The sequence below is a fragment of the Saimiri boliviensis genome, chromosome 1 (genome assembly GCF_048565385.1).
Source record: "Saimiri boliviensis isolate mSaiBol1 chromosome 1, mSaiBol1.pri, whole genome shotgun sequence".
In the NCBI taxonomy this organism is placed as follows: Eukaryota; Metazoa; Chordata; class Mammalia; order Primates; family Cebidae; genus Saimiri; species Saimiri boliviensis.
The window spans coordinates 126,150,403-126,176,946 of record NC_133449.1 but is presented as its reverse complement, the minus strand read 5'-3'; the positions used below and the strand labels follow the sequence as shown (position 1 = coordinate 126,176,946).

At 46.9% G+C, this 26,544-nt stretch overlaps 1 protein-coding gene across 4 annotated transcripts in view; it reads right to left on the bottom strand.

The window, feature by feature from the left end:
• The window catches only part of KCNIP3 (potassium voltage-gated channel interacting protein 3), a 93,856-nt gene that overhangs the window by 1,989 nt on the left and 65,323 nt on the right, over positions 1-26,544 (bottom strand). For 3 of the 4 annotated variants that reach the window (XM_010352012.3, XM_003941255.4, XM_074403492.1), the window contains 6 exons: positions 9,493-9,617; positions 9,005-9,074; positions 8,718-8,788; positions 2,236-2,343; positions 1,467-1,571; positions 677-739 (listed from right to left, as the gene is read on the bottom strand). In XM_010352012.3, the coding sequence (XP_010350314.1) occupies positions 677-739; positions 1,467-1,571; positions 2,236-2,343; positions 8,718-8,788; positions 9,005-9,074; positions 9,493-9,617 (542 nt within the window). The remainder of the gene's footprint in view (positions 1-676; positions 740-1,466; positions 1,572-2,235; positions 2,344-8,717; positions 8,789-9,004; positions 9,075-9,492; positions 9,618-26,544) is intronic. The other variant, XM_074403493.1, reaches the window with a different exon arrangement.

Sequence of the window (26,544 nt, the reverse complement as noted above, 5' to 3'; positions counted from 1 at the left end):
GCTGGGTGGGCTCCAAATACCACCCTGCTGAGCAGATTCCTGCCAGGGACTGAGTCTGGCAACTTGTCTGTCTGTCCGTCTGTCTCTCTGTCTGTCTCACTGAGAGGAGGGGAGCAGGGGGCAGGGAGGTGAAGTAGCTGGTCCCCAGCTGGTGAGGCACAATTTGTCTTCAGTGCCACGCCTGACTGCAAGCCCATCTGGTACAAGCCGATGAAGGGACCCCGGCTGGCCCCAATGGAGGCAGGGGCTAACCAGACCTGCTTTGGGAATGGGGCAGGGGAGGTGCTGGAGGCCCAGTGCCTCGCCCCCAAGATGCTCTCTGGAGGGGCCAGCAGCAACAGTGTGGAGGCTCCGGTGCCTCCCTTCAGTGATTCTCTCCCTCTGGCTGGCCCCATGTCTGCCCCTGAATTGAGGCGCTCTCCAGGGTGGGGCTGAGGAAGGGTGTGGGGGTGTGGGGGGATGCTGTGGGCTGCAGGGGTGCGTGAGGAGGATGCACTCAGACAAAAGGGCGAGTGGAGCTTGGGGCTGCCCAGGAGGTGGTGAGGGGCCAAGGACAGCTGTCATGTCTTGGGCTGGCAGGGGCGGGACTGGGATGGGGGAAGGGGTGGACAGTGCCAACCACCCACCTCTGCACAGAGCTGCAGAGAACTGTGGCCCAGCCTCCTGTGCCACCTACCTTCTGACAGGTCTCCAGGAATTCTTCAATGGTCACCACCCCGTCCTTGTTCCGGTCCATTTTCTGCAAGCCAAACCATGCCCAAGGTGAGTCTGTGCCCAACAGAGATAGCCCTGCCCCTGACCTGAGGATGCAGCAGTCACGGGTAGGTGGTGGGCTCCCTCCACCCCAACTTGTCCCCTCTGCCTACTCTGTCCCTACTCTGGATCCAGGCCACATAACGCACCCTCCATAGTTACCTTCCACCCCACTGCTGAGGCTCCAAGCATCTCCCCACTGCCCCCCAGGCCACTTCCATGAGCCTACCTGGACTTGGGTTTCCCAGAATTTGTCCCCATGTTCATCTGACCCCTCACCTCCCTGACAGGCAGCCAGGGCAGACGGAGCAACAGAGTCACAGGATGGCCTATGTCTAGTGGCCCCAGCAAGTGGGAGGCAAAGCCTGCAGTCTCTGCAGCCCCCATGCATACAGGTGAAGGCCCCAACCCACTCCTGTCCCAGAGTGGCTCCCTGGAGGAGCCACACAGCTCTCAGGAGGCACAGAGCTCCAGCCCGGGATCAGCTGCCTTGGGATCCCCAGCCCTGGCCCCCAGATGAGGTCCATAGGGCAGAGCGGTGGTTCCCTTCTCAGGGGTTTTGACAACCAGCCAGATTGGATGCGCAAGTTTAACCTCTTTGTGGGCAGTGGGGGTGCTCGGAGCGGCAAGCCACTTTCCAAGGTTGTCCCAAGGGTAAGAGCTGCTTCCTCTGCCGGGCTCCTCTCCCTGGGCAGGGGCTGGTGCTTGCTCACCTGGAAGAACCTCTCCACATGCTCTGCTGGCGCATCCTCCCGCAGAATGGGGTAGGTGTGTCGGCCCATCATGTCATAGATGGACTTCATGATGGCCAGCATCTCCTGGAGGGGGAGGCTAGTGTGAGCCTGCTGCAAGGCTGGGGTGGCTCCGAGGGCCCAAAGGGCAGCATCCAAGGGTGCAGGGCACCTCCAGGGCAGTGACGAGTGAGTACAAGGGGCTGGACGAGCTGGGGAGAGGAGCCTTCCAGGAAACCCAGCACGAGCTTCTGACTCTAGGGGAAGCTCATCTCCCAGAAGAGTGGGGGATGGATTGTCATGTGCATATCTCCAAAAGGTGACACCGCAGCAGAAAAAGTGCTTGAACCAAACAAAACCTGTCTGAGGGATCTCATGGGGGGGCTCCCGTCTCCACCCCTACCTTAAGGGACTAAACTGCCCCCTTCACTTGGTGGGGGCCAAGGCCAGGACCTCTGGCTTCTCCACTTGAGTCTCCCTCAGGCCTTCTGGGTAAGACAGGATGACAGAGAACACTTGCTGAGCTGGAATGAGCTGTGCAGTGCAGGGCACCAGCCCACACTCCACACCTGGGTGTCCAGGGCCTAGAGCCCGGGAAAGGAGGACAGCCACTGGCTGCTGTCCCCAGGGCCAGTCTCTGGATGGAGAGGGGGAGAAGACAGGTGGGCAGCAGGAATGGGGAGAAAGAGCGGCGGGGGGTGGAACAACAGGAGGGGAGGAGGGGACAGCCCCGCCCCCAGCCCCCCACTACCTCTTTGGTGATGTAGCCATCCTTGTTAATGTCGTAGAGATTAAAGGCCCACTTGAGCTTCTCGTGGACTGTGCCCCGAAGCAGGATGGAGAGGCCAACCACAAAGTCCTATGGGGGAAAGGGAGGGCGGGGCGTGACAATCCAACGCCCAGATTCTAGTTCTAGTTGCTGTGTGGCTTCCACTGAAATTCACACCTCCACAGGTGCAGAGCCTCCCTAATAGGCCGATGGCATCCATTCAGGTCAGCACAGGGCGAGTGTGTGCCCGTGTGTGGGCACATGCATGGTTGTGCACCTGTGTGAATGTGTAAACCAGTGTGAGTGCACGTGCATGTATCTGGGTGAGTGAGACAGGAGTGGCATGGTAACTGATATTTTTATTTGATGTCAAATAAAGTTATTTAAATATATATGGTGTTCGAGACCCATTTAATGCAGTGCTGCCACCAGAGAAGCCTGGGGGTGCTCTTTTAATAAAGGAGGTGCTCTACTTTTAGTCTGACAAACATCTGCATGGCAAAGGTGCTTGAAAACTTCCAGCTTAAAAAGCTAGAGGAATGATGCTCAGCTTTTTATTTTTTGGGTCTTCTTTTTAGAGACAGATCCTCAGACTGTCACCAGGCTGGAATGCAGTGGCATGATTACAGCTCATTGCAGTCCCAAACTCCCAGGCTCAAGCGATCCTCCCACCTCAGCCTCCTGAGTAGCTGGTACCACTTGTAGTAGTCCATGCCTGGCTAATTTATTTCATACTTAGAGAGATGGAGTCTTGCTATGTTGTCCATGCTGGTCTCCAACTCCTGGCCTCAAGTCATCCTCCTGCCTCGGCCTTCCAAAGTGCTGGGATTACAGGGGTAATCCCAGGGCCATCTTGCCCAACCCTGGTGCTCAACTCGAGTCATGACATGCTGTGTATGGCCATCACCTCTGGCATGTGACACTTTATTATTAATGTGACAAAATATGACTGTTCAAATGGTTTCCTGTGACAACTTCAGCTGTTTTGTTACAGCAGTTGGTAGAAAGCTGGTCTTTCCCCCACCTCTTGGAAGGTTTAAAGGTGAAGCCCTCTCTGCACCCTGGGGTCCTCCCAGGCTACTCTGAAAGAAAGGGGTCAGAAAAGGGCTGTCTCAGCAAAATGGGATAGAGGTCAGTCAAAGTGCGAGAGACAGGTCCATGCACCAAGGTCTGAGGCCCCTCAAGTGTTAGATTTTTGGGATTGGAGGAAGTCTGTACCATGAGAGAGAAACAGATGAAAGTGATTTGGAAGAACAAAAACTATTCGGTTGAGAGATTATAAATCTTGCATCACTAAAATAATAGGATGCCATAAAAAAGTAGTAACTGGAAAAAAGAAAGAGCTCTTAGAAATTAAAAATAAGCAAGCAAAATGACAGACTTAGAAGAAAGGTTGGGAGAGCAAATGAAATCTTCCATGAAGTGGAATGAGACGGCAAACAGCTGGAATATAGGGGAGAAAAGAGGAAAATGAGAGGTGCACTCCAGAGGGCCAAAGGGGGACGCAGGCGGCTCGGGAAGCATGGGAGGAAAGTGGGTCACAGCAATCAGAAAAGATTTCCCAGAAAGGAAGTGGAGATTTTCCAGTGTCTACAGGATTTTAATTCTAATGACATGGTGGATTGTCAGCTCAAATTAAAATCTCTTATTTCAGGGTGAATAAATATGAAAAGTTTCTTTGGAATTAGGCTTTGAGCTTCAGTCTAGAGCTCCCGAGAAAAATGTGCAACCCCCTCCCTTCCTAGTATTTATAAAGCAAAATAGTGTAAAACGGTTTCACCAAGATGCGCACGCCTTTCGCTTTGACCACGAGATCACTGAGAACTGGCTCTTCACACCCTGCCAGGTGGAGTCCAAGCCTCCATCACTGTGAAAGATCAGGGCTTGGCACAATGCATGAAAACAGTATGTAGTTTAGCTGCAGGCACAGATCATGGTGAAATTGCAGCAAATTGGGTACAAAGAGAGGATCTTATAAACTTTCAGAGAGAAAAGCAAAGCCAAACAGAAAAAGCAAAATCGGGTCCCATTCATGGGTGAGAGTCAGCAGCAGCACCTGCTCTGCAGCAGCACCTGGGACAGGAGGCCCAGGGAACAACGCCATCCCTGCTCTGAAGGAGAACAGCTTCCCCTGGGAGTGTGGGTCCCTACGACAGTTCAAGCAAGAGTAAGAACAGAATAAAGACACTCCCAGGTGCTCAAAGGCTCCAAAGTTACAGCCCACATCCTCTTTTATAGGAAGCGGCTGGGTGGTGAGCCTCTGAACACACAGAGAGTAAAGCAAGGGAGAGGAAGATCAGGGATCCCAGAACCAGGAAGCCCAGCCCAGCAGAGATGGGAGGAGGCCCCAGAGGGCACCAGGCCCCAGCGAGGATGGAGCCGTGGCAGGTTGTGGGGACCTCCTCAGGCAGATGCCCGGCAGAGGGTTCAGATGACTGGAGAAGGGCCTGGGTTAAATGAATAATGAGGTCACAGAACGCTGGGCAAACGCGTCATCAGAACCAATGTTAACTATAGGCAAAGGAAAAAGACATCACTGCAGTGGACGGCAAGCTCAGCGAGGGCTCCAGTTCACAGACCAGAGTAAACCAAGGCCTTATCCAACCTGAAGCCTAGAGTCTGTTGGAAAGCTGGGCTCACTGCAGTCCCAAACTCCGGGGCTCAAGCGATCCACCCACCTCAGCCTCCTAGGGGATGGGTGGGGGGCTGGGGGATGGGAAAGGTGTGTGTCTGAGAGAGTCCCAAATTCTCACAGCATGGGTTTGAAAAGAGAAAGGATCCTCCTGGGGACATGAAAACAAGCACTGGCGCCTGCCTACAGCGGACAAGGTGGTCACCTGCTGGTTTCCCATGTGCACCCTGAGAATCTGATGGACTCCAGTCATGTGTGTGCAGAACTGAAGACAACGAAAAAAATTTTTTTGAGACACAATCCCACTCTGTCACCCAGGCTGGAGTGCAGTGGTACATTCTCAGCTCACTGCACCCTCTGCCAGTGATTCTCTTGCCTCAGCCTCCTGAGCAGCTGGGGGTACAGGCGCTTGCCACCACGCCTGGCTAATTTTTTTGCATTTCTAGTAGAGACAGGGTTTCACCATGTTGGTCAGGTCCGTCTGAAACTCCTGACCTCAGATGATCTGCCCACCTCAGCCTCCCAAAGTGCTGGGATTACAGGCACCCAGCCAATGAAAATATTTTAAAGGAGAAACACCCAGGTGTTGTGGCTCACACCTGCAATCCTCGCATTTTGGGAGGCTGAGACAGCAGAGTGGCTTGAGGCCAGGATTTCAAGACTACCCTAGGCGACAAAGTGAGACCCTGCATCTACAACAATTAAAATAAAAAAATTAGCCAGGCATGGTGGCATGTGCCTGTAGTCCTACCTACTCGGGAGGCCGACGTAGGAGGATCACTTGAGTCCAGGAGGCCAAAGCTGCAGTGAGCTATGATGGTGCCAGTGTACTCCAGCCTGTCTAAAAATAAAACAAAAAATTAAAAATTAAAAAACTTAAAAATTAAAAATTAAAAACTTAAAAATTAAAAAAATTAAAAAATTAAAAAATTAAAAAAAATTGTTACATTTCTATTATGGCCAAGTTTAGGGAGTAATAACCACTGAAGCTTGGGCATGGTTTACACACTAGTAAAGATTTTAAGTTATCCCTGAAGCCCCGGGTCAGACAGGCCTTCCCAGTGGGCAGCAAAAGCGTGGAGCACAGTGTTCTCCTGTAGACCCTGGGCGGGCACCACTGTCCTCCGCCTTGTCTTCAGCTGGCATGGCCTGTCAGGTGGTCTGTGGGTCTACAGCGGAGAAGCTGCAGAGCCCGCTGCTAGCAACTGAGGAATGTCCCCATCCAGTGTCCCTTAGCCTCTCTCAGTGTGTTGGGTACGGTAGTGACAGCATTAGGAGATGGTGGGAATGTCCCGCTGGGACACTGGCTAGTCTCCATTTGTAAAGATAACACACAGATGACCCCAAGTCCAGCCAGCCCATGTCTGATGGCACGCTGGTTCTAAATTCTTTGGCCACCCACAGTGCAACCATGGCAAGTTGTAACTCCACGCTCTGAATGCCAAAGTGCAGGAATCCTGTCACATCCACAGCCTCTGCTCTACAGCTGTCCCCATGGCAGGGCCTAGGCAGGGTGAGGGCTCCAGCAGGGACACAGCACACTTCTGGGTGAAGGTGCACCAGAGCGTACAGGAGGGCTGCCCAGCAGAGCCCGGAGCAGGTGCTCAGAGAGGGGCTGGGAGGCGCATGTGGTTGCCAAGCTCGAAGGCCTGCCCTCACACTGCCCTGGATGCTGCTTGGCAATGGAGCAGTTTGCTGCCAGGGGAGGTAAGAGGAGCAGCCACACCTCCAGAGGTACCTACGCGTGGATGCTACTTCCAAGCTGGGCCTGACTTGATCCTGGGCACTGGAGAGGCCCCGAAGGTCTATGGAATTGTTCTAGAAGCTTTTTATGTCTCTGGCAAGCTAGATGAGTTGCATGAGCAAGGCCCTGGTGGCCAGAGCGTTCAGCAAATCTGTGTGTGGCGCTGCTTGCACGGGGCTCCCTGCCTCTGGCAAATCCCAGAAGGTCTGCGGGGCTGGGAGCAGGAGCCATTCAGAGGTGGGATGTGGGACGGCATCACCCGCTTGGCTCTGCTGAGGTCTCATGTTTTCCGATTTGGTCTTTTTGGGTATTCTTTTTGGTGAGGAGAGGGAGGGTATATTATCTTTTACCAAATCCACAAACTGTAACTAACATGTATCTTGTCTCTAAGAATACAAACAGGGACAGGACCATTGCAGACAGTGTCACGCCGGCTTGCCTTGCATCATAGGCGTATGTGGGAGGCTAAGGCCTGGCAGTGAATATGGCTGGTGGGTCTTTCAGACCAGATTTGGTGCCTCCACTCCTGGCAGGATCCTTTGTGACCACTGGGATCCCAGCTGTGGGGCTCCCAGGATGGGGCCATGGGGGCTTGCGCCCTCCTCCTTTCCAGAGCAGAACACTTTGAAATCAAGAAGTTCCTCAAGGTAAATGTACCTGTGTGAAACCAGAGGAACTTCGCTTCATGTGCAGAGAAGCCACAGAAGGTCCGGAAGATGGCAGGGATGAGCGACCTTCTGAGAAGGTGCCCAGCAGAGGGGACGCAGCTCAGCCACTGACAGACCCAGCCCAAAGGGCTGCCCCCTGCTTCCTTAAAGGGCCACAAGGCTGTCCCTCGGGGGAGTGAGGGAGATGGCCACAGGAGTGGAAGGGGCGACTGCGAGCCTCCCGAGCACCGGCCATGCCCTTGCACAGGGGCCCTGCTAAGCCTCTGAGTCTTCTCATTCCGGAACAAGGAAAACCACTCCTGGCTGCCTGCTCCCTTACACTGATTCCTAATGATGCTTTACTGCCTGAAGCCTCAGGCACCTCTTAAAGGACACCCCAGGAGGGAGGCGCAGGGAAAGGACCATGGTCTTCCCTAGGCTCCTCTGAGCTGACCGGGTGTTTTCTGTGTGCTGTGGGGTTGGTATTTCAGGTATTGCTGAAAACAAGATTTGAAAACACTGGCTGCTTCTACATGCAGAGCCCTGAGTGTGGCTCAGAGTGGAGGGGTCCTGTGGTCACAGGGCAGGCGGGGAGTGTCGGTGTGCCTGGCAGGCCTGCAGCATAAAAATAACCCTCGCAGGTTTATCGATGAGTTATTATTACCCCCTGTGGCCGGGGCCTTCTGGCCCCATGTGCTTCTCTGTGCTTTCCTGTTAGCTGCCCTTGGTCTGGAAGCTGAGCTGTTGGTGTATCGATCAGGCCGGCTCTCAGCAAGGTTTTCCTGCCCAAGGCGGTTTCAGCTTTTCGCCTACAGCTATTTTTAGAGTCTTGCGCTCCACGGATGGGGCCTCTCTCCAACGATCCCGTGTGGCAGGGCTGGGGAGGATCCCAGGCCAGGCCCCTGCAGGGAAGCTGTCTGGGTGGGGGCAGGCTTCTCCTTCCACTGGGGGGTAACACCAGGCTTTACTCTCAGTGCCCAGCTGGGATGAGCCCTGGAGGCTGCTCAGGCTGGGATGTTTTCTAGATATTTCTGGCCTATTTCTGGGCAACGAGGAGTAAATTCTGAAGCTGGAGGTCTCACATCCCACTATTAGCAAACTAGGCCTCAGAGTTAAGCCCTGAACCCTTTGAAAAGGCAAATTCTTGATTGGTCACTACCACCCCTCTGTGCCTCGGGGGCTCCCTTGGTTGGACAGAGCTGGATAAAAACTCTTGAATGGAAGAAAAGGCTGAGAATGTGGTACCGGCCCAGCAAAGTCAAACACCCCAGACCTCACCAGCTCAGGGCCAGCTACATCCACTTGGTCCCAGGGTGACACACCAGATCCTTTCCAAGCAGGACCATGGCTCTCTCAACAGCCCTGAGAGTGATGCTAGGGCAGGGATTCACCCCTGCAGCCACCGGAGCAGGACACGTGGGAGGAATCCTCGAGGACCTACCTCAAAGTGGATGGCCCCGTTCCCGTCGGCGTCAAAGGCGTTGAAGAGGAAGTGTGCATAGGTGGTGGCATCTGGGGAGGGTAAGGAAGAGGCTGGGGTATGTCAGTGCTGCCTGGTGGTTGATCTCACAGCCCAGGCAACCCCAGCTGGGGATGCTGTGTCCTGGCTGGCAGTCCCTGCTTCCCACAGGACAGGGGCAGCACCAAGCTTCTAGGATGCAAGGGGCAGCAGGAGGGTCCCCTCCCTCCTCATTGGGACACAGCAGGGCTCCCCGGCCTCGGACTCACCTCCCTGAGGGAAGAACTGTGAGTAAATGAGTTTGAAGGTGTCTTCATCCACCAGGCCCGTGGGACACTCCTGCAGCAGGAAGGCACCCTCTCAGCACTCGGCCACCCCCAGCTCCAAGCCCGGCTCCATGGGACTGGCCTTTCTCCACCCCCTTGGGGGCTGCCCGCTGCCTGTGGCACTGCTGGGGCCCCCTGGCCTGGATTTCAGAAAGCCCAGGCAGGGATGGGGTGAGAGGGATCGAGGTGAATAGGAAGGGAATGGCTGCTCCCCCATACCTCCCTCCTCTGTACCAGCAGCAGAGACACAGAAGGAGGAACGTGGCAGCTTCAGCAAGGATCATTCTGGGGTGTGCCCCTGCTAGACAGCATTCCCACAACACATAGCCCCTTTGATGCCCCTGGGATATTTAGTGTGGCGTGAAGAAGTTTCCTGGTCTCTCTGGGCCAGGGTCTCCAAGGTCTTTCCCAGGGGAATGGGGAACACTCACGTTCTTGAAGCCCCTGTAGAGGGACTGCAGCTCCTTCTTGGTGAACTTGGTCTGGGCCTGCAGTTGGTCCAGCCCCTCTGGCTGGTGGCGCACCGTGGACAGCTCTAGCTCACTGTCGCTGCTATCTGGAGTGGGACACAGACCAGAGAGGGTAAGGCCTATAGCCCTGTTCCTCCGTCTTGCTGCAGTGTGGGCAGATGCCAGGACATGGGATGAAATAGTGGATGGAGGAACTCTCCTTGCATGACTACCATGTACAGCCACACAGGCTGTGCACTGCGCAAACCAAGGGGCTGTGACTGAGTGGCCCATGCAAGAGCTGTGCCTCTGCTTTCCTGCCCACAACAGGGTGGGCCTCCCAGTCACAGCCCCGGCAGTGTGCCCACCTGTCAGCTAGCTGCACGGTGGGACAAGGTGGGAGCTGCTCTTGTCCTAGAGAGGCATGAACAAGGGGATACAGGAGGGGGAAAGACAGCAAGACAGGCATGAGGGACCCTTGAACTTCAAGATCCATTCCTAGTCCACTCCTCCATGTGGTCCTCCTTGACTTCTCCCAGGAATGGAGAAGGCGCCTCCCTTGGCCTCAGGTGATACTGTTCAGCTACATCTGGCAAAGGGGCGTCATTCACATCTGGGTAGGAGGCTAGACCTCCAGGGCTCTGGGAGCAGGTACCAGACCTTTTCTTTAAATACACAAAAATGTGAACTATCCATGGCTACCTTTGCGGAGGAGATGCAATTTCAGGTGAATTTACTTTTTTATTTATGATTTAAAAAAACATTTTTCGAATTTCTTTTGGTGTGACATGCATCACTTTTACAATGAAAAATAAAGCTAGGGCTGAAACGGCACTGAGTGCCCACACCTTGCTGAGCAGCATCCTCACATAACTAGAGAGCACCACCTTCCCACCGACTCAGGACACACGCTCCCCCTGCACAGTCACCCCATTTCCCCTGGGCCACACAGAATGGATGGTGGTGATCCATGATCACCCGCATGGCTGCTGCTGGCTGCTGCCTCTCCCACTGCACAGCGAGCTTTTAAGGAGCAGCTGTCCTGCACAGCTTGTCCTGTGCCCGTAGTGCCTGGCATGGTGCTGGGCACCGGTCCTGTGCTGAGCTTGGTCCATACCCAGGCCTCTCCTGAGAGCGTAGTGGGAAAGACAGCCTGCACTGCCCACTCTCACTAACCACAAGAGTGCCCTGAAAGCTGCTCAGCAATTGCGCTGTTTCCTTGGTCCACACATGCTCCCAGTCTCCAAGATAACTATTTCATACCTTCCTTCCCTTTAAGTTTCCAGTATCTCCTCCCTCATCCTTATTCTCAGGTTGCTTTCCACTTCCCTGAGAAGATAGAAGCTATGGAGGAAAACTTCCCCAAGCCCTCACCCCACACCTACCCACCTGCCAGCACCTGGCCCAGATGTCTGCACCTCTGCCAGCTCCGTGGCTGGTATGTGCCTGCTCCCAGTGAAAGCAAACCTGCCGCTTGTGCAGTGAGTCCTGACCCCTCTCGCCTACCCAGGCAAGTGGTACCAGCAGGTCTCCCACTCTTTCCTCATTGTCTTTTCCTCTCTTCTGGATCATTCCCATCACCGTATAGACATACTGTGGAATCTGGAATCCTTAGTCAAATTAAGTATAGGCAAACCCTGCAAACCGGCATCCCATACTGGGCAAGCATCCCGCACAGACTCTTCCCCAGCCGAGGGGTCTGCACAAGGATGCTCACAGCAACAGCATTTTTGGTGGGAGAGTTGGAGGCAACTCAGGGTCCATGTCAGGCAGAATGGGTAGGCAAAATATGGAAGCTGCATACCCAGGAGAACTGTGCCATGGAGCAGATGTTCACACAGCAGTGTGCATGGATGGACAGTAAGAATCCTTTGATTAAGCGGTCAACTTTTCAGACTGGGTGGAAAAGCAAGATTCAACTATATGCTCTTTACAAGAGGGATACTCATGACACAGACAGATTTAGGCCAGGTGCTGTGGCTCACGCCTGTAACTCCAGCACTTTGGGAGGCCAAGGTGGGTGAATCACCTGAGGTCAGGAGTTTGAGACCATCCTGGCTAACACGGTGAAACCCCATCTCTACTAAAACACAAAAATAAGCCAGATGAGGTGGCGGGCACCTGTAATCCCAGCTACTCAGGAGGTTGAGGCAGAAGAATCGCTTCAACCCAGGAGGCAGAGGTTGCAGTGAACTGAGATCATGCCATTGTACTCCAGCCTGTGCGACAGAGCCTGAGACTCCATCTCAAAAAAAAAAAAAAACCAAACAAACAAAAAACACACAACAACAACAAAAAAAAACCCCAAAAAACACACAACAAAAACACACACAAAAAAAAAAAAACAAGAAAAAAAAGAGACACAGATTTAGAGTAAAAGAATGGAAAAACATTAAGAAAGCTGGATGTTTTATAATGATATAAGGATTAATTCATCAAGAAGACAGAACAATCTGAAATAAACATTACCTAGTAACAGAGTTTTTAAATACCTGAGGCAAAAAAAAAATCAGAGAGAAAAATAATTAAGCTACAATCATAATTGGAAGATTTTAGCATCCTTTTCCAGTAAATATGACAAGTGACGATATAAAAGATTTGAAAAACACCATCAACCAATTTGACCTAATGAATATTATAGAACACTGTTACTGTATAGTTGTAGATTACACATTCTTTTCAAGAGCATACCCTGTGGTTACCAAGATATATCAGATGCTGGAACACAGACTCTTACCATAATAATATTAAGTTAAAATTCAGATAAAGATATTTAGAAAATCTCAAGTTGTTGGAAATAAACAATACATTTCTAATTAGCTCATAGGTCAGAGAATACACTGCAAGGTGATCACATTTTGAGATATTTTGAATTGAATGATGAAAAAAACAGCGTATCAAAATTTGCCAGAAGCAGGTAAAGCTGTGCTTAGATGGAAACTTATTGCTTTCAATTCCTTTACTAGAAAAGAAGATAGGTGTAAAAGCGATGACATAAGCTTCTATATTTAAAAGTCAGAATCTAAAAAATGCCCAACAAATTAAAATCAAAGTAAAAAGAAGAAAGAACATAATAAAAATAAGAGTAGAAATCAATGACAGGCTGGGTGCAGTGGCTGACACCTGTAATCCCAGCACTTTGGGAGACCAAAGTGGGTGGATCACTTGAGGTCAGGAGTTTGAGACTAGCCTGGCCAACATGGAAAACCCTGTCTCTATTAAAAATACAAAATACAAAAAAAAAAAAAAAATAGCTGGGTGTGGTGGCGCATGCCTGTAATCCCAGCTACTTGGGAGAGTGGGGCATGAGATTCACTTGAGACCAGGAGGCTGGAGCTTGGAGTCAGCTGAGATTGCACCACTGCACTCCGGCCTGAGCAACAGAGTGAGACTTCATCTCAAAAAAAAAAAAAAAAAAAAAAAAAAAAAAAAAAAAGAGAAAGAAAATCAATGACAAATATAAGCATAGAGGCAAACCTTATAATAAAGTCATTAAGAAACTCAAAAGTCATAGACTGGAAAAACATATCTCCAGTACATGTATCTGTCAAAGGACTCATTTCCAGAATACACAATAAACTTCTACAAATGAACTTAATAAGACTAATAACTCAATTTTTTTAAGAGATGGGGTCTCGCTATGTTGCCCAGGCTGGAGTGCAGTGGCTATTCACAGGTGCGATCCCACTACTGATCAGCACAGGAGTTTTGACCTGCTCCATTTCCAACCTGGGCCAGTTCACCCCTCCTTAGGCAAACTGGTGGTCCCCCACTCCTGGGAGATCACCATATTGATGCCAAACTTAGTTTGGACACCCGATTGGCATAGCACACTATAGCCCAGAACTCCTGGGCTCAAGTGATCCTCCTACCTCTGCCTCCTGAGTAGCTGGGACTACAGGCATGTGCCACTATGCCTAGCATAACTCAATTTTTTAAACAGGCAAAAGACAAGGACACTTCACAAAAGAAGATATACAACTGTCCAATAAGCACAGGAAAAGGTGCTTGACAGCATTAATCATCAGAAAAATTCAGGTGACCCAATGCAAAATGCAAAATATCCAACCATCTATTGTCTCAAAAAGACCAATAACACTAAATGTTAGTGAGGATGTGGAGCAACTGGAACTCCAATATATTATTGATTTAAGTGTAAACTGGTGTAACAGTTCTTCAGAACTCCTTGGCAGTTTCCTATAAAGCTAAAACATACATGAGCCTTATGACTTATGTACCCAGGACAAAAGATATACATCCACAAAAAGACTTTTGCAAGTATATTCATAGTAGCTTTATTCTTAATAGTCCCAAACTGGCAACTATCCAAACAATAAACAGAAACATTGAACTGTGGGACATTTACGCAATGGGATATTATTCTCCATTAAAAAGGGATGAACTGTTGATATATGCAACAACATGCACACATTTCAAAAATATTATACTAAGCAAAAAGCCAGATGTAAAGGAGTTTAAACTGCATGATTCCATTTAACAAAGTTCTAGAACAGGCAGCACTAATGCATTGTGAAAGAAAGCAATACAGTGGGCGGTTGTTACAAGGGTATATATGGTCATCAAAACTCACTGAACTGAACATTGAACATCAGTGCATTTTGTTGTATGTCAATTATAACCAGTTAAGAAGAAAACATACTGATGACACTTATGCTTTCAGTTATGATGGGATAGTGAGTGTCAGGCTTACTGTCCCAGTGCAAACAACCTGAACACTGCAAGAAATAGATGAGGAAAATGTTTTCAGGCTTTGGAGTACAGCACAGGGGTGCAATTTTTGAAAGCAGGGGAACTGAAGGGAGCTGCATATTCGCCCTGGATATCTGCCTGGAGGTATTTTCCAGACCACAGCACAGGGAGGTGACGCACAAGCCAGGGAGCAGCAGTCTTGCTGAGCTGACAAGGCAGATATCAGTTTGGGCTGTTAAGGCAGGTGGAATTTTCAGAGCAGAGTCCTGGAGAGGAAGAAACTAAGAGTGGGCCCAGAAGTCGGAGTGGAAGTTCGCTGAGTGAGGGCCTTGGCCAAGGGCTAGGCTACACATGCTTAGAATGAGATTCTATGAGGCTCAGAGGAGAGCAGCTTTCTGCAAGGGAAGAGGTGGGTAGGGAGACAGAGAGCTGAAAAGACATACAAGAATTCACACAGTGATGGGAAAACTGTAGTACTGGCTCAGCCGGACTGGAGATAACTCCCTAAGCAACTCAGGTGTTAGCTGAAACCGCAGAAAAGCTATGCTTTAGAAGTATGAACCACATCCTTGAGTAAGTGCATGTTCTAGACTCAAGGACAAAGTCAAAACAAACCTACTCTAACAAAACCTACAATAAACTCTGTGGAGATCACGTGGATTGGCCAATAATTTAACTATCTGCCAAACTAAAATTTGTTAGCATTTTTATTAAAACAATATAATCCATTCCCTACAATATACGTTTCACAATGTCCAACAAATAAAAGATAAAAAGACATGAGAAGCAAGAAAATGTGATCATAATAAAGAGATAAAGCATAAGCAGAATTATTAGACGTTTATTGTTAGAATTATTAGAAAATAACTTTAAAACAACTATTACTAACACTTTGAAAGAAATAAAGAAAAAAAGCATAAAAGATGAGAATCTTAGTAGAAAAATTAAAAACTATAATAAAAGAACCGAATGGAACATCTAAGCTTGAACAAAACAATACCTAAAATTAAAAATTCACTTGATGGTCTGAGTGCAGTGGCTCATGCCTGTAATCCTAGCACTTTCAGAGGCTGAGGCAAATGGATTGCTGGAGCCCAGGAGTTGGAGACCAGCCTGGGCAACATAGTAAGAGCTTGTCTCTACAAAAAAATTAGCCAGGCGTGGTTGCATGCACCTGTAGACCAGCTGCTCGGGAGGTCAAGGTGGGAGGATCAGTTGAGCCTGGGAAGCTGAGGCTGCAGTGAGCCATGGTCATACCACTGCACTTCAGCCTGGGCAGCAGAGCAAGACCCCATCTCAAAAAAAAAATTAAAAATTAAAAAAAAAAGAGAGAGAAGACATAAATTACCAGTATCAGGAAGGAAATAAGTACTAACCTTCCAGACATTAAAAGGATATAAAGAGGATATTATGAACAAGTCTTTCCACACAAATTCAACAACTTCTATAAATGGACCAGTTCCTGAAAAATTACAAACTACCCAAATTATTCCGAAGTGAAAAAGATAACCTGAATAGTCCCAACCAATATTTTTCATAAACATAGATGCAAATTTCTCAACAAAATATTAGCAAACTGAATCCTTTGATGTATAAAAAGAATAATATACCACATCAAGAGAGGTTTTCCAGGAACATGAGGATGATTCAATATTTGAAAATGAATCAATGTAATCCACAATATTAATAGTCTAAAAAAGAAAAAAGCACATGATCATATCAACTGATGAAAAAAGGCATTTGACAAAATTCAACATCCATTCATTAAAAATAACTCAGTAAACTAGAAATGAAAGGGAACCTTCCCACCTTAATAAGGTACATTGGTTGGACACAGTGGCTCACATCTGTAATCCCAGCACCATGGGAGGCCGAGGCGGGCAGATAGTGAGGTCAGGAGTTCGAGACCAGCCTGGCCAATACGGTGGCACTGCATCTCTACTAAACATACAAAAAAATTAGCAGGGCATGGTGGTGCATGCCTGTCATCCCAGCTACTCAGGAGGCTGAGGCAGAAGAATCTCTTGAACCCAGGAGGCGGAGGTTGCAGTGAGCCAAGATGGCTCCATTGCACTCCAGCCTGGTGACAAGGCAAGACTCCGCCTCAAAAAAAAAAAAAAAAAAAAAAAAAAAAAAAGCACCTACACAAAATACATAGTTAACGTCATTCTTAATGGTAAAAGACAATGTTTTCCCAACGAGAAAAAAAAAGGTCAATATACAAAAATCAATCACATTTCTATAGAACAGTTGAACAATTAGAAATCAAAATGTAGGCAAAGGTATCGCCTGAATTGTAGTGGCAGTAAGATCCAAGATCCTTGCTCTGGTCTTTTTTTTATCTTGTTTTGGAGCTAAACAGGGAAAGGGAAGAATGGTGGAAGCTTTTTGTGCTGCCTGGAAGCTGAACTCTGATGACTACATGGAAGGCTCATCAAAGGTGTGGGCTTTGCCCCTGGGTAGGTGAAAATGTGGCCAAACCACAGTGATTATCAGTCAGGAAGGAGACAAAAGTGGTGATCAGGACTCAAAGCATATTCAATAACACAGAGAAACCACTGCAGATGGCAGACATTGTACACTGTTAGTGTACATCTGTTGTTAGTCTGCATGGAGACAAACGTGTTCACATACAGAAATGGAACGGCAAAGACACAAATTTTGTAAGAGAAATTAAGGATGGCAAAATGGCTATGGCGTCCACTAAATTTTTTTTCCCGTAGGTTTTTAGGGAACACGTGGTGTTTGGTTACACGAGTAAGTTCTTTAGTGCTGATTTGTGAGATTTTGGTGCATCCACCACCCCAGCAGTACACACTGAGCCCAATTTGTAGTCTTTTATCCCTCACCCCCCATCCTACCCTTTTCCCTGAGTCCCCAAAGTCATTGTGTCATTCTTATGCTTTTGGATCCTCACTTTTGGTGATGTAGTTGCTGTTTGCCACTATGAGAAGGCATAGAAAACTAGCTGGTCTGGGACTGGAGAAGATCTTCAATTTTTCTGTTTACTCAAGTATCAGGGCTATTCTGCTATTACAGCACAGTGGGTCACTAATTAGAAGGTTATCCCTAGCTTGGAGGTAGAAAATGGTGACTTAAACACTTGTTACTCCAAGCAACTAACTTAATTTTGTCCTGCAAATTTATCATTTATTTATAATTTGCATTAAAATGTTAAGTCACTTTTTTATACAAAAAAGTGGATGGATTTTGTAATTTCCTGTGTAATGCAAATCAAATTAGAATAAAAATCTTACTTACAAATGAAAAACAAAACAAAACTTTAAAAAATACCATTTACAATTGCTCATCTCACAAATGAAATACTTAGGTATATATAGCTTGCAAAACACATATATAATATGTATGCCAAAAACTACAAAATGCTGATGAAAGAAATCAGGAAAGATTCTGGATTTGTAGTTTTTTTTTTACTAGAGGGATCTGTAGCCTTTTTCTTCATTAAACAGTGTTAATAAAATCACCTCTAAGTTAAAAAAAAAAAAAGAAAGAAAAGAAAAGAAAAAAATCAGGAAAGATTCCAATGAGGGAAGAGATATAACTATGTTCATGAACTGAAAGACTCAATGCTATAAAGATGCCAATTATCTCCAAAATGTTCTACAGAGTTAATACAATTCCTATCAAAATCCCACCAAGAGTTTTTTGTACATATAGACAACATATTCTAAAATTTGTCTAGAAAGACAGTGGAAGTAGAATAACTAAAATAATTTTGTGAAAGAAGAATAAAGATATTGGTTTTCTTTTTTTTTTTTTTGAGACGGAGTTTGGCTCCATCACCCAGGCTGGAGTGTAGTGGCATGATCTCAACTCACTGCAACCTCTGTCTTCTGAGTTCAAGTGATTGTAGTGCCTCAGTCTCCCAAGTAACTGGGACTACAGGCACGCACCACCACACCCAGCTAGTTTTTGTATTTTTAGTAGAGACGGGATTTCACCATGTTGGCCAGGCTAGTCTCAAACTCCTGACCTCAGGAGTTCCTAAGTGATCCACCCGCCTCAGCCTCCCAAAGTACTGGGATTACAGAGATACTGTTAAATAAAAAGGTAAGCACAGACTGGGAGAAAATAATGTATTTGCGAATTGTATATCTAATAATGGATGTCCAGAATATATAAAGAAGTCTCAAAACTCAGCAGTAAGAAGTCAAAGAACCCAGATCAGTAAATGTCAAAAAACCGAATCAAACACTTCACTATAGAGGATACAGGGCTGGTAAATAAGCACAAAAAAGAGGCTTAACATGATTTTCTATTAAGGAAATACAAATTAAAACCTCAGCAAAACACTACTATACACTCATCAGAATTGCTTACGTAACAAATACTGACAATGTCGGGTGCTGGGGGATGCAGAGCAATGGGAACCGCTATATGTTGCTGGTGGCAGTGAGGAGTGGTAATACCACATTGGAAATCATCCTGGCACTTTCTTATAAAGATGCTCTTCCCATAAGACCCAGAAATCCCACTCCTGGTTATTTACCCAAATGAAATGAAAGCTACCATATTCACAAAATAACTTTAGGCAAATGTTTAGAGCCATTTTATTCAAAATTGCCCCAAACTGAAAAGAACCCAAATGCCCTCCGACCGGTGAGTGGATAAACTGTGGTACATCACACAAGGGATGATACTCAGCAATAATATGGAACAAACTCCTGACACACGCAAAACATGAATGAATTGCACGTGCTATGACGTGAGAGAGTCCCGACTCAAGAGGCAGATTGTGTATGACCACATTTATGGGACATTCTGGAAAAGAAAAAAAATTGCAGAAGATGACAGGGAAAGAGAACAGATCAGTCGGTGCCTGGGGGCTGACTATCAAAGAGGCAGCATTTTTTTCTGTGGTGACGACACTACTCTATATCTTAGCCGGGTGTGGTGGTGCGTGCCTGTAGTCCTAGCTCTCAGGAGGCTGAGGTGGGAGGACTGCTTGAGACCAGGAGTTCAAGGCTGCCTTGAGATATGATCACACTACTGCACTCCAACCTGGGCAACACAGTGAGACCCCATCTCCAAAAAGTAAGTAAATAAAAACAAAACTAAATTAAAATAAATTGTTCTGCATCTTGACTGTGGTAATGGTCATAGGACTTTACATGTGTCAGCATTCATAGAATGGTACAGCCAAAATGGCAAACTTTACATTAATTTAAATTAGGAAAAGTTTAAAGAAAAATAAAAAATCGTACCTATGGGGAGGAGGGAAATGGGGGAGGAAAAGGGGGAGAACAAAGGAGATGCTGTGAATCAGTCAAGGCTGATGATACCCATGAGCTAGAGTAGGATGAACTTAATCCTCTTTCCCGAGGGCCAAGAAAGAAAATAAGACAAAAACTCCAGATCTGCTGCTGTTTCTTCCATTAAAAACAACAAAACTCCTTGCCGCATTTTCCCCTAGGCCTTTTTCTCACCTCCTGTAACTCGCTGCCTTCACTTCCTCTCTTCCTGTTCTCCCTTGAACTTACTCCACTCCAAGAAAACGGCTCTTACAAGGATCATGGATGTTCTCCACGTGATTAATACTGTAATTCTGATTCAAAAATGACACAAGGGGCCAGATGTGGTGGCTCATGCCTGTAATTCCAGCATATTGGGAGGCCAAAGTGGGTGGATCACCTTGAAGTCCTGAGGTCAGAAGTTTAAGACCAGCCTACAACATGGTGAGATCCCATCTCTACTAAAAATACAAAAAATAGCTGGGCACAGTGGTACATGGCTGTAATCCCAGCTCCTGGGGAAGTTGAGGCAGGAGAATCACTTGAACCACAGAGATGGAGGTTGTGGTGAGCTGAGATTATGCCACTGCACTCCAGTCTTGGTGACTCCATCTCAAAAAAAAAAAATGACATAAGGGCAAGATGTTAATCTATTCTTCCGTTGCTATAAAGAAATACCTGGGACTAGGTATTTTTTTTTTTTTTTTTTTTTTTTTTTTTGAGATGGAGTCTCTTGCTGTCGTCCAGGCTGTAGTACAATGGCGCGATCTTGGCTCACTGCAATCTCTGCCTCCTGGGTTCAAGAAATTCTCCTGCCTCAGCCTCTTGAGTAGCTGGGACTACAGGCGTGTGCCACCTAAATTTAGCGTGTGCCCAGCTAAATTTTTTGTATTTTTAGTAGAGACAGAGTTTCACCATGTTGGCCAGGATGGTCTTGATCTCCTCACCTTGTGATCTGCCCACCTTGGTCTCCCAAAGTGCTGGGATTATAGGCATGAGCCACTGCGCCTGGCCAAGACTAGGTAATTTTTTATTTTAAGAGAGGGTCTCATTCCGTTGTTCAGGCTGGAGTGCAGTGGTGCAATCCCAGCTCACTACAGCCTTCCAGGCTCAGGTGATCCTCCCACCTCAGTCTCCCAAGTAGCTGAGACTACAGGCATGCACCACTATGATCAGCTAATTTTTTGTATTTATAGTAGAGACAGGGTTTTGTCATGTTGCCCAGGCTAGTCTCCAACTCTTGGGCTCAAGTGATCCTCGAGACTGCATTACTTACAAAGCAAATAGGTTTATTTCATTCGCGGTTTCGCCGGCTGTGCACAAAGCACAGTGCTGGCAACTGCCTCGAGTAAGGGTCTCTGAAAGCTTCTGATTGTGGTGGAGGGTGAAGGGGAAGCAAGCAGGTCACATGGCCAAGAGTGGAAGCAAGAGACACAAGGAAGGAGGTGTCAGGCTCTTTAATGTATGATATAAATTGTATAAAAGCCATATTTCACATAAACTCAGGGAGAGAACTCACTCATTACCGTGAGTATGGTGTTAGGCCATTCAGGAGGGATCTGTGCCCGTGATCCAGTACTTCCCACTAGTCCCCACCTCCAACACCGGGGATTACATTTCCACATGAGATTTGGAGGGGAGAAACATCCAAACCATATCAGACAACGCAAGAGTGAACAACATATGCCTATGCCACTTTTGAACAGAGATGCAAAAGCCTAAACCAAATGTTAGCTAAATGAAGCCAATGGCATTTTTTAAAAAAGTACATCATGATCAAGAAGATTTTATCTGGAAGAACATAAAGAGGAAAAATTACATGAAAATCTTAATCGAGAAAGGGTATTTGATAAGATTCCATGTCTATTTATAATTAAAATAAACGACAACAAAAAACCTCTCAGCAAAGCAGGAGTCAAAGGGAAGTTCTTTAAGTTGCTTTGCTTATACCTGTAAATCACATGTTTACAAAACAATTTACAGAAAATGTTGGATTTAATGGCAAAAGCTTAGACATACTTTATTTAATATTTGGGACAAGTTTGGCCATAGTCACCACTAATCAATGTCCTGCCAATGCTCTTAAGAAATTTAGAAAAGAAATAAATAGTATAAGAATTAGGAAGTAAAGGATAAAATTAACATTATTTAGATAATACGGTCCCTAGAGGGACTAAAAGAATCAACACACATGGGAGTTCAATAACGTTGCCAGATACAGGATTAATCAATACAAAAATCAATAGCAGTTCTCTACACCAATAATAACCATCTAGAAAATATAATTAAAAATGCCAAGGTAAACACTCCCAATAGCAATAAAACTAAAGAGTCACTCTAAGTGCTAATAAAAACTCAAAGGACCTCTACAGAGAAAGACATTCTGAATACATGAGACAGTCCATCTTATGGCTACATAATATAAAGATGTCATTTCTCCCCAAAGTAATCTGTAAGTAAATTCCATGCAATTCCAATAAAAAATCCAGTTGAACTTTTTTGAAAAGCTTGATAAAACTTACACTGAAATGTATATGGAGAAATAAAAAATTCATAAAAACCTGAAAGGAAAGAATAACAAGAGGGGGTTTCTATCAGATACTAGTACATGTCATATAGTCACTGTAATAAAAATTGGATGGTTGGTACGAGAACAGACATACCAACAAACAGACCAGAAAGGTAAAAAAGAGACGAAGGTGTAGGAGGGAATTTCATGAAAGTTATGAGAAAAAAGGCCAGAGTGTTTAGCAGATGGTGTTAGGAAAACCGGATCATCATATAAGAAAATACATCTAGATTTCTTCCATATCCCACATGCAAAAGTAGGCTCCAGGTGCATTAGAGACCCAAGTGTGAACAATAAATGATAGAGCTATAATAAAATGGAAAGGAGCCTCTTGTTAACCTAAGGTTGTGGACGGATTTCTTAAAACATCAAAAGCTCAAACCACAAAGGAAAAAAAAAACGAATGGATCTGATTACATCAAAATTAAAGATTTGAGTTCAACAAAGTTGAGTGAGACACTCAATGGAATAGAACAAGACAGGGTGCAGTGTTCACAAATGACAAACGAGAAATGTCTAGAGCAGGTATTAGCAGAAAAGGAAACCAGAAAGATGGATACAAACAAGAAAAATGGCTCAGTTTCAGTAATAAACAGGAAAACGTAAATTAGCATGAGAATGCAGTACCTCCTAGATTGCTAAAATAATAATAATGAAAAAGTAAGTCTTTCTGTCAAAGATGTAGATCAATGGTAATTCCGAAATACTCTAGTGCAGGGGTCCTCAACTCCCTGGGCCAAGGACCAGTCAGTGGCCTGTTAGGAACCTGCAGAGCAGGAGGTGAACGGCAGGTGAGCAAGTGAAGCTTCATCTGCATCTACAGCTGCTCCCCACTGCTTGCATCACTGTCTGAGCTTCAGTCAGATTAGCAGTGGCATTACATTCTCAGAGGAGCACAAACCCTATTGCGAACCATGCCCATGAGGGGTCTAGGTTGCACACGCTCCTTATGAGAATTTAACTAATGCCTGATGCTCATTACTATCCCCTCCCCCACCATCATCGGTAGAAAAACTGACTTCCACAAAACCAGTGCCTGGTGCCAAAAAGGTTGGAGACCATGGCTCTAGTGAAAATGGAAACCAGTACAAACACTGTGGAAACCTATTTGCATTTTTCATAGTAACTATGTATTATATAAATTGTATAAAATTAACACTGGGCCTAGGGCCCAGGAATCCTCTCCTAGTACATGCTAAATCCCAGTGCCCAGGAGACACGTACAAGAATAGCTATTGGCACACTCTTTAAAAACAAGGGTTTGAATCAACCGAACATCAACCAACCACAGAGCAGATAAATATACTGCGGTCTAGGCCAGGCTCAGTGGCTCACACCTGTAATCCCAGCACTTTGGGAGACCGAGGCCAGAGGATTGCTTGAGCCCAGGAGTTTGAGACCAGCCTGGGCAACATGATGAAATCCCATCTCTACTAAAAATACAAAAATTATCTGGGTGTGGTGGTGTGTGTCCATGGTCCCAGCTGCTCAGGAGGCTGAGGTGGGAGGATCACTTGAGCAGGGGAGGCAAAAGGCAGCAGTGAGCCATGGTCACACCACTGCACTCTAGCCTGGGTGACACAGTGAGACCCTGTCTCAAAAAATAAATAAACAAAAATGAAAAAATAAAAAAATATATATTGTGGTATATGCACCTGATGAAATAGTACATGGCAGTGAAAAACATGAATGAACTATATTAACACACAGCAAGATACATATTGTTGAATGAAAAACAAATCCTAGGAAGCCAGTATAAGTCCATTTTTTAATGGAAAATTCAAAGCAAAGAATAACTGAATCCTATATTTATAGGGAAGATAAGAGATACAATAACAACAAAAATCAAGGAATGACAGATCTGGCTATGGTAACGTCCACACGGCTGGGACAGGGAGGATGGGTTCACTGGTATTCATTATGTTATTCTTTATAACTCACATATCAAATACATGTTTATAAGAGGTTAATTGAAATGGTAATTTTCCCAGAGCAAGAGAAAATGAGAGAGTGCGTGGGAGGGGTGAAGTGGAGGCATGAACAGACACCTCTGGTGTGGATTAAACCCTGGATGCTTGGACAACAAAAAGTGGACAGCAATCCCAGGAGATGAGGTCAGAGAATGTGCAAAGACAACTGACAGAGGGGGAAGCTGGGAAGGCCAACAGGCACGTACAGAGGTATTCAAAATTATTAGTATGGAAAATGCAGAGAACAATGAGAAAAAAATGTTACTCATTTAACTTGCCAAATCTGAAAGCTATTTGAAGTCAAGACTTGGTCAGGGATGTGGCCAGTTTCTCCCCTGAGTTCCAGGCTCATTGGCATCCTTGCCATCTGCACTGGCTGTCGGGGAGGTTTCAAATGGGCCATGTCCCAAGTGAGCTCCTGAGCTTCCCTGTAAACCTGCTCCACCCACAGCTTCCCCCGCTGAGTTGAGGCAACTCTAACTGAGCTGGAGCTCCAGAGGGGCACACATTCAACCCATGTGCAAATCCTGCCAGCTCTGCTTTCAACATATGTTCTGCCTCTGACCCCTCCCCTCCCTCCACCCAGGCCCAAGGCTTCTACTCTGGACCCTGTTAGTCTGTTCTTCAAATAGTGCCAGAGGAAGCTGCTGTAAACATAACACACATGCCTCTGCTCAACAACCTCCCTTAAGCTCTCAGTATAAAATTCAAAGTCCTTAAATGTCCAGTAAGTGTCCCCAGACCGTCAGCTCTGACCTCATCTCCCATGTCTTTCCCTTCATTCCCTCCACCTTAGCCATATGGGTGCCCCTCAAACCCACCAGGCACACTCTCTCCATAGGGCTCCCCAGTTGCTGGCTTCTGCTCAAACGTCACCTCCTCCTTAGAGGAACATCTCCATTTCTCTCTATCCCCCATCTGTTTTTCTCTTCATTTGGCTATCATTCCCTGGAATGTGCAGATTTCTGTTTACTAGTGCTATGGATTGAATTGTGGCCCTTTAAATTAACCATTGAAGCCCTAACCCCCAGTGTGACTGTATTTGGAGATAACCAAATAACCAGATAACCTCCTTAGGAGGTAACCAAGGTTACAGGAGGTCACAAGGTTGGGCCCTAATCCCATAGGATTGGTAGCCTTATAGGAAGAGGAAGAGAAACAGCTGTCTCTGCCTCCACATGTATGCAGTGAAAGGCCACATGAAGACAGAGCAAGAAGGCAGCTGTCTGCGGCGCACCAGGAAGACAGCCCTCACCAGAAACGGACCCTACTGGCACCCTCTTCTCAGATTTTCTTTCCAGAGCTGGGAGAAGTACATTGCTGTTGTTTAAGTCCTCCAAGTCTGTGTTATTTTGTTACGGCAGCTGGAGAAGACTAAGACACCTGGCTTATTGTTGGTCTCTCCCTCTACAGGGTGACCGCGGCAGGGATTCAGGTCTCCTCACTGCCATACCCAGCCCTGGAACAGTGCCTGTGCGTGGGAGGTGCTCTGGAACACATGCTGGGTAGGATCCTCCCAGCTATGTTCCCTAGGTGACTTTATCGATTACTGGTGTGGCCTTTAATTTCAATGTCTCTAGGCAGAGCCTGCCTTCTGCAGATTGTCCCAGGCCCCAACATTCCCTGATGTTTACACCTATTGGGCACAGACTGGGTGGGAGAATCAGAGAAAGAGAGGTAATATTCCAAGACTCAGGTCCAGCGACAGCAGGTGAAATGGGATCAAGGGTGCCCGAGCAGGGAGGCTAAGGTGAGCCAAGGCACATGTGGGCATGAGAGCCACCGAAGGGCCCAAAGCAGAGAAAGGGTTGTCTGATTTCCACTCCAGAATGGCCACTCTGGCCACAGGGTGTCACAGTGAAGTGAAGAGAATGAAGTGAAGGGAACTGGCAGGAGGTGTCAGGAATGAAGAAGCCAGAGTTTTGAGCTGCTGACTCAACCAGGGGAGAGCAGGCAGAGTCCAGGATGACCTGCATTTCTGACTTGGGAAACTGGATGACTGCTGGTGTCATCCACCAAGACATGAAAGATAAAACTACCCAGAAACGGAAGTTAAGGGAAGAGGCTGGCTGCATGGCTTTTCAGCGTAACACTGGAGCACTGTTTATAGGAAACTTGGACTTTTTACTATTGATCAGGGCTCCAGCTCTGTATGTTTACATGTTAACTTGTAGAAGACTGCTCAGGCCAAAATGATGATGCCAACGAAGTCAACCATTCCCCAGTGTGGCCCTCCTCCTCCTTCTTCAGGGGCTAGTCCTGGGCCACCTCCCTCCCATCAAGGTGCCCATTTGCTGTGGTTTAAATGTTTGTCCCCTCCAAAACTCATGTAGAAATTTAGTCACCGCTGGCTGATTGTTGGCAAGATGGCCAAATAGGAACAGCTCTGGTCTGCAGCTCCCAGCAAGACTGATGCAGAGGGTGGGTGATTTCTGCATTTCCCACTGAGGTACCCGGCTCATCTTACTGGGACTGGTTGGACAGTGGGTGGAGCCCATGGAGGGTGAGCTGAAGCGGGTGGAACGCCACCTTA